This window comes from Dendrobium catenatum, unplaced genomic scaffold (genome assembly GCF_001605985.2).
Source record: "Dendrobium catenatum unplaced genomic scaffold, ASM160598v2 fragScaff_scaffold_1200, whole genome shotgun sequence".
NCBI lineage: Eukaryota > Viridiplantae > Streptophyta > Magnoliopsida > Asparagales > Orchidaceae > Dendrobium > Dendrobium catenatum.
This window is the reverse complement of record NW_021319662.1, coordinates 285741-294510: the sequence shown is the minus strand read 5'-3', so window position 1 is coordinate 294510 and position 8770 is coordinate 285741. Positions and strand designations below refer to the sequence as shown.

At 31.2% G+C, this 8770-nt stretch overlaps 2 protein-coding genes across 2 annotated transcripts in view; one reads left to right on the top strand and one right to left on the bottom strand.

Moving 5' to 3' along the window:
* Window positions 1-6029, top strand: part of LOC110102882 (zinc transport protein ZntB) — a 10983-nt gene extending 4954 nt beyond the window's left edge. Inside the window, exons 2-4 of the mRNA XM_020831378.2 lie at window positions 4452-4531; window positions 4951-5215; window positions 5293-6029. Coding sequence (XP_020687037.1) covers window positions 4452-4531; window positions 4951-5215; window positions 5293-5537 — 590 coding nt within the window. The 3' untranslated portion in view covers window positions 5538-6029. The remainder of the gene's footprint in view (window positions 1-4451; window positions 4532-4950; window positions 5216-5292) is intronic.
* A 1673-nt stretch (window positions 6030-7702) lies between these two features.
* The window catches only part of LOC110102888, a 19061-nt gene continuing 17993 nt past the window's right edge, over window positions 7703-8770 (bottom strand). The window contains exon 4 of the mRNA XM_020831390.2: window positions 7703-7869. The gene's annotated coding sequence lies outside the window, so the exon portion shown is untranslated. The remainder of the gene's footprint in view (window positions 7870-8770) is intronic.

Sequence of the window (8770 nt, the reverse complement as noted above, 5' to 3'; positions counted from 1 at the left end):
ATCGACGAGCAAAGATCAAAGGGACGTTGGATCATCCTTGGACGACCGCCATCCTCCACCACTCCGACGACCTATCCAAGAACGACGATCTTAGGCTCCTTCTTCCTCGGTTCTAATGTGGAGACTCTTCTTCAGTTAAAGCCTAAACTAGTTGAGCGTTTGGGCTCCAAAGGTGAAAGTTCTCATTATTAAATTGCGGATTCTTGTTTATCGTCGTAGTTTTACAGTTGATCTTTGCATTTTCTTAAATTGTTTGGTTAATCGACTCCGCTATTCTTAGCCTAAGCAAGTTAAAAACCACGAATTCCAAGGATCAATCTTTTGCTATAAGTGACAATTTTATTTTGGATTATTTTGTTAAAATTGCTCTCTTTAATTTCTTAAAGTAACTCCATCGCATGTTTGTTTCACATCAGATTTATTTAAGAAAAGGGGGCTTATTTGGGAGAGTATTATGGGAGCCTATTTAAGGCTAACAATAGGGTGATTTTAGATAATGTTTGTAGTTTGCTGAAATTAGAATTTCTTAGGTTATTTGGGCTCTAGCCGGAAGCTAGGGATTTGGGAGAACCGGATCTTCCTATCGAATTGAAAATCCAACTATATCTTGCTATTTTCTTTTATACATCTTGTAATAAAAATAATTTTGGTGTGTGTTTTTTTTCCTAATTTCTTATCGCCGTTCGCTGATTTCGAGGAAAAGTGCATCCACTTTCTCTCAGTCTATTAAGTGCATAAGGTGTATGCAATGTCATCAAGAAAGGCTATGGAGAGCAAGACGATCTTACCATATCCCAAGCCCATAGGAAAACCTTACAGGATTTAAGAAATAGGGACAGAAAATATCTCTGCCTCATCGTTTAGGAGTTGGCTAAGGATGGGTTTGAGAAACCTCAAATGCAGCTATGACCAAAGAATTGGGGAGAACCTTTAAATTTGCAACAAGAGAGCAGAGCAAGTGGAAAAGATTCATCTTCTAGTTCTTAGAAGTGAGTTTGATTTTTTATTTATAGAGGAATCTGAATCAAATTCAAATTATTTTTCTAAAGTATTGGATATTGTCAATCAATTGACAAAATGGTGACAACGTTCGTAACTGAAAGTCATGAAGAAAACTCTTCACCCTTTAAATCAAAATTTTGAGTTTGCGGATACCATCATTGAATAAACAAAATATTTGGAACCAATGAGTGTGGATTGATTATTGGGTTCCTTGCAAGCCTATAAGAAAAAACAAAAGAAAGAAAAAGCAAAAGGAGATAATAGTACAACTGCTATAACACAACTTGAATGAAGAAATCTTTGATAATGATAAATGCTAAAGAGGAAAGGATGTGGTCATGGACAAGAAATAGAAGGAAGAAATTGATACAGAAACTCCAATAACTTTAATGATGGAGATAAAAGTAGAAATCCCCCAATATCAAGTGGTCATGGAAGAAGCAATTCATAGTCGAGGTATGACAAGTTTCATATCAAATGCTGCAATTTTCATATGTTCAGCCAACATGCTTCTAAGTGTACATGTACAAGAGAAATAGAGGAGAAGACTAACTTTATAAAAGTGAAGAAAAAACAAGGAATATTTTTTCATGCAAGGGCAAAAATAGATGTTACATTTACACAAGTACAAAATATCACTTCTATGAAGGAAAAAACATGTTTGTGGAGCTCAACTATGTGTGAAGAGTAAATGTTTCATTTGGAGATGAATAAAAAATACTGATAGAAGGAAAATGTAAAATATTAATAGGTTTGAAAAATCATGGTTGTCAACTCATTAGAAATATTTACTTCGTGCCCAAAATAAAGAATAAATTTTGAATTTGGGTCAATTATTAGAGGAAATATATAATAAGCACCTGAAAAAAAAAAAAAACTTTCCTTAAGAGATGCTAAAAATAATTTGATCACCATGTTGCCTATTTCAAAGAATAGAACAATTCCTTTGAATATTTAATTTAAAGCTACAAAGTGTTTAAATGCTTGTTATAGTGATTCATCATGGTTATAATATTTATGATGCAGACACCTCAACTGTGGTGGCTTTTAATTTAAAAAAAAATGAGATAATAAGAGGTTTACATTGCCTTTGCCAACCCAATCAACTATGTGAATGATGCTTACTTGGGAAGTAATTCTGCAAAAGCTTTCTAAATGAGTCAACTTTAAAAGACATGAAGCTATGCACACTGATGTTCGTGAGCCTATTAGACCGATGTCTTTCCTTCTATTTATTGATAATTTTTCGAGGAAAATGTGGGTGTTTTTTAAGGAGAATTCAGAGCTTTTTAAAATTTCCAAGAAGTTCAAAGTTTTTAAGAAAGAAAGTAGTCTTGACATTAAAACTATAAGATCCGATCGAGGTGGTGAGTTCACATCAAGCGAATTCCAACGATATTATAAAGATTATAAAATTTGTTATACCCTAGTCTTGAATTTCTCATAAAGTTTTGGAAGTAATGTATGTGTCTACATTCTAGATAAGAAGGAATAAAGCTTGATGGAAAAAGTAAAAGCATATATTAATTGGCTATGACTCAAACACCAAAGGCTATAAACTCTATAATTTAATTAGTTGAAAGACTCTCCTTAACCATGACATGAAGTTTGACAAAGGAGATTTTTGGGAGTTAAAAACACAAAAAATATATGTACAATTTTCTTCCTTTAAAGAAGAAGAAGAAAGTGAGCAATCAAGGATAGAAGACATTAGAAGAGAAGAAGCACAAAAGCTCACTATTTTGTTAATTATATATATAATTTGCTAAGTGGTAAAGATAGAGAAAATGAGACATTTAAAATAGTTAAGGCAGGAGAAAGGAGATCTAGACTGGTTTGTCCAATTTGATATATTTAGATGAAGATAATCGGGTGTTATCTAAAGATGAAGACAAGAATGAAAAATAATGATGGTATTTAGAAAAAAAATAATAGATCGGTTAGAACATTAATGAAAAAATGACAAGAAAAAATTAAAAAAAATCATGAATCATACTCTTGATGAATAAAGGTGAATTGTGCTAGATTTAGAGACGCAATAAGGTAAAGATTTAAGTATATCTAATATTTATTGAGATTTTGACAACTATGATATATTCAACAAATTTTTTTAATAAAATCTATGGTTAAGATTTCACCAAATAATTGTAAGCAATGGAGATTTTTGAGATTGTGTTAAATTATTTAGGAATTAAACTTTTGTGTTTTACAATTAAGTTAGTAGATAGTGTAATGGAACAAAAGTTGAGAAAAGTATATTAAATATTGGATAACCCAAAAAAATATTTATTATTGAGGTTTTTTAATCTAATAGAAAAATGCAAGAGCGATGAGAGGATATTTTTATGATTTTGTTGATTTTGTAAAGACATACACCACATTATATTGAGAACTTATTTTGTAACCATTAAGAAAAAAAGATGTGTCAAAGCTGTGTTGATGTTATTAAAGATATATAAAAAGAATTTATGATTTTAGAAATAGTTGTAAAGTGACTAAACAAATTTTAATTGCATGAGGATTACAACTTGGATCAACAATACATATTTACTTTTTTATAATAAATGTAAAGATGCTAACAAAAACATTCAAGAAGATGTACCTTTGTATATGCTTTTTCTAATGATAGTGTTGATAAATATGGCATTTACTAATGTAATTAAAAAGGTAGCATGAAAGAATTTTGACAGATAAAAATTTAAGTATTAGTACAACAAATACCAAGTACATAGTATGAAATTTTAATGAATGTTAAACTGGTAATTATTAGTCAATATTATTAGAAAATCAAGCAATATACTAAAGAGTGATATCTTTAAATACTTTGGGTTTATTGTACAAAAGAGAGATAGATGAGCATATAACTTATAGAGTGGCATGTAATTGCTTAAAATGGATTTGATACGGAGTGCAGCACATTAAAAACTATCTTGGAAAGATTAATGTGTAAATATATAATTTTATTGTCTATATTATATGAACGTAAGTGTTTGTTATAAAAACATGTCACTCATTTTCAAGTGGAGTGAGGATAAAATGATTGTTCCAAGATGAATATATTATAAAATTATTAAATAATTTAGTATTGATTATATTCGACAGATCACAATCATAACACTTATTGAAGTAAAGGTAGTGGAAATTATACAAGTTGTTTGTGCATGTGCAATGGAAACAAAAGTTACAATAATAAAGTGGGTGAATAGAATTATTGTAGAAGGATTAGAAAATATAAAGTTTGACAAGTAGTTAGGCAAAAAGGCTAGTGTATAAGTGACTTTGAATAGGAGAATTCAGTTGAAAAAAATTTGTAGAAATAAATTTCACGCTTCTTAAAATGTTTAAGAAGAATGAATGGAGAATAAGGATTCAAAAAACTAGCTCCAGATCATTTCATTAGACAATTATATTTGTATATTTCATTCTTGTTGTATTATAAAGCTTTGCAGGTGGTTCTATGTTTAAGAGGAAAATGCTGGATGATAGGAAATTTCCCAAAATGCATCTCATTTTGCAGCGGCTTCTACAGGTAGCTTCAAGGCTAAACTTCATTTGTAGCTTAACTGGACTATTTTTTATACTAAAAATTGAAGTCTGATAGAATCAAACAAGCAGCCAATTAAGGTTTCGTTTGGGACAGTTTTCGTACTGCTTCCTAAAACAACTTTTTAGTTTAAAATTTTCTAATTCAAAAAATTTTTGTATTAGAAAGCTGATTTAGAAAGCAACAAAAAAATTGTCCCAAACAAAGTCTAAGTTTGAACTTAATAGTCCTACTTTACATTTTAAGAAAAGCAAAAATATATTGTTTTCCCTCTTTCTTCAATACATAGCCTGCCACATATCAAGGTTCAAACATAAAAACAACACAGGAAAACATAGCCCTTAAATTTTTCATGTAATTTTACATTGCAATTATTTTTATGCTTATTCTTTCTTAATAACCAGGTGGTTTCTCATTGTGAGCAAGTGTTCCCACGAGTAAAGGAGAAATGTGCATCCAAAACTTGGTTTGCAAGTGAAGATATCGTCACTCTGGAAGAACTAATCGCTCGACTGAGAAGAATAAAAGAGAATTTAGGTTTTTTAGTAAATCGAGTGATGGCTATTCAGGCTGGTTTAGATAGCTGGCAATCTGAGCAAATTAATAAGAAGCTATATTATCTTTCTTTCCTGTCTATGATCTTCCTTCCTTTATCCGTAGTCACAGGAGGTAAGTTTTTTATGTTAAAAACTTTATTCCCAAATATTTCTCTTAAATTAATCAAATTTTGATGTAATGATATACAGTGTTTGGCATGAATGTCGGAGGGCTTCCATGGACAGGACAAAAGGGCCCAGGCATAGATAATGGATTCCTGAATGTTCTGATTATCTGTGCGGTGCTGCTGCTGCTGGTTCTTCTGCTCTTGTTCACGTTTCCTTCTCTCATCGACCGGTTTAATGGTTGGAGAGGCCAATTGTTGAATAAGACCAGAAGTTTTGGTAGAAGATCCTCTTTGATAAGATCGATTGATAAATATCAACGCATTTGAAAGATCATATTGGGTGTTAAGGTAAGATATGATTCTGCTTTGAAAAGCTGTTTTTCATGAAGATCATGTATTGTTTGACTAGTCTAGTGGATTAATTATTCTGTGCGGATGTTGAACGCCGTCCAGAGATTAATCAGAATACATCACGTCACTCTTTCACTGTGTACCACGGCTTGGTACTGCTCAGTACCGCTGCTGACATGGCTGCACCTGATTTACCTCCGAACAGAGCTACGTCCAACCTCCCCACAGAATAATTTCTCGGTCTAGTGGGCTTCATTAAAGAGAGAAAATTATAGAAGGAATTCCTTTCTTTTGTGCAATTATTGTCCATGACGCATCAAAATTCGTGTTAATGGTACGATGAATTGATCATTCATTCCCCTTGCGTTAGGAACTCTCTTCAATTTTTTTGGTATTCTTTGATGTGGACTTCAATTCTTTGTAAAGATTTAAATTTATGTATAGTGATACAAAGCTGAGATTGAACTAGTTATAATAGATGCTTAGCTACATGACCTCAAAAGCACAAGAATTGCTTCGGGTCTGCTTGGAATTATTTTAATTTTTTTATTTATTTTGATATGAATTAAAATATATTTTGTACCTTAAAAATATCATAATTTTTATTATTAATTGAGTTTTGAATAATTTGATTTATATGATGGCAGACGGGATAGTGATAATGGTACGCAATAAAGACGTTGGATGGGTTTGTTAATTATCTTCAAAATCAATGAAAAATTCTTAAAATTATTGTGTTTTAAAATAATTTGATTTTTTTTCTAAAAGTGTAATAGTTAAAAAAATATACTAACCTTATATGTATTTTAAAATAAAAATAAAAAAACATGATTGCACACAAGCTTTAAGACATTTTAATAAAATTTTGAGTAGTTAATTTATGCCGGTGATGGAGATGCGGTGATTCATTTGGCGGGTTCGAGCGGGCGGAGGGCGGAGTTCGGAACCGGAGTATGGGAAGGTTTTGGGTTTTTTGGTTAAATCCGAACTTGATCTGGTTTTATAAATGAGTCAAAATCTCAAATCTGAACTCGGAATTTTTCCGATCGGGTCAAGACACCCCTATTCACTTGCATGATTTAAATATTTCAAGAACTTTTTTTTTTTTTTCATTTAAGTCAATTAAGATAAATTCACAAACACATTAAAACTTGAAATTCAATACCTCTTGATTGATAATCAAAGCTCTTAACATACCAAGATGAGAAGCTGGGCAAAATCATATCTTCATCATACAGCTGTGATTCATTCCCTGCTTATTTATTGTAAATTTAACAGCATTAATTTTTTTTTGCTTTAGCAAAACTTATTAGTTTATTATTTCTTATTTAAAAATTAAATTAGATAAACGTTTATTTTATGCTAATAATGTTATATTTCATTAAACAATTTTTTAAATTTTATCACTTGACAGTAAATGATGTAAATATAATCAATAATATTCCTAATCTTATTTGAAAATTCATATTACTTTTGGAAAAAAAATCTAATTTTTATCAAAGAATAAATATATAATTGGATTGCCTCTTAATTCAAAATGAGCGATAATAAATTCAAAGTGAATAAATCATCCATTTTTAAGCTTATTTTCTTCTCAAAAGCAGCAGAATAACCCCAAACTCCAAAATTATAATTTTTGTTCTATTTAATTCCCTTTACATCTCCACCATCTCTATTAAAAACTACTAAAATACTTCACTCAAAACTTACCTTAAGCCTACGCTGATCTTCACTCTTAATAAAAATTTAACTTATTCTTAACCAAACCATTACTCCATATAGTTATTCATAGCCAATATTCACATGCACACATTCCTTCAAATACGCCTATAAACCATAACAACACTGACAGACTTACAAACATTCCAAACGAAGCAGAGACCAAAAGAAGAAAGCAAGATAGCTCAGCTTAACACCTTGGAGATATAACAGACACAGTAGAAACCTTGAACATAACATATTTATAGACTTCATCAAACACTAAAAACAACTTATAAAAGAGCCTTCAAATCCTCAGCTTGCAGACCACAGAGCTTACTCTTTAGTTGGAGCTGAAAGTGAAGCTCGATTTGGAGGCAATATTGGAGGAATTGGAAGTGGTGGAAGTGGTGGAAGTGGAACTCCAGGAAATGGAAATGGAGGAAGGAAGGGTGGAAGAGGAAAGCTAGGAAAAGGTGGTAATGTAAATGGTAATGGCGGAAATGGAAATCCTGGAACTCCAGCAGGTGGCAGAAGCTGCTTTCTTCCAGCTTCAACATCATTGATTGCTTCTTCCTTCATCAGTCGAGCTTCAGCAATCTGCACAACACTGCCCAATGCCAACAGTGCACAGATTACTGAAAAAGAGAGTAGCTTTGCGTTTGCCATTGCAGAACTTCAATGGCTTCTTATCTGCTGCAGTGTTTGATGAAAATGGCGATGGGAGGGGCCTTAATTTATAGGCATAAGGTGCTCAGTGTGCATTGTATAAGAAGTGCGATAGTAATAGAATGGAAAATAATAAATTCAGAATGTGTAACGGTTGCCAACTTTAACTCCAGAAGACAGCAAGTAATTACCATTAAAGGGTTAAGTATTGGAAAAGAAAAGTAAAGCTGATGCAGAATTAGAATGAGCTTAAATCATCATATTGAATGCTAATTAAAGAATGGAAAGCATTGGAAATAAACAATAATATGGTATCATTTACTGCAAGCTTAAATTAGTTTGATTCCAGACTGTAAATGCGTTCAGATAATCTATAACAAACGATTATGCAGAGCCTTTAAAGCAAAATTTTGGTGAAGCTATATAAACAAATATATACTGTTTCTTAAAAGCAATTTTTTAGTATAAAAATTAAATTTTTTTAATTAAAATTTTATTTTAAGAAGTAATAAAAAATTCATTCCAAATAAAGTGAAAATCACAATCAAACAGCTTTTCATATCAGTGGTTTGAATTTAATTGTAAGATGCGTGTTACATTAAAATCAAAAGCACCTGGACTTGAATTGCACTTGGCAGGTGCCGCTGCCCGTTCTAACCCTAATAGGTAGTAGGTACTGTTGCCGTGTTGCGTATTTATGTGGGTTCGGCTTTGAATCTTAGGAAATGCCTGAGATAATTTTTTATTATTATTTATATTTTGATATAAAATTAAATATATTTGATATCTTAAAAATTGAGATTATTTTTTTATTTTTATTTTATTTTGGAATTTTAAATATA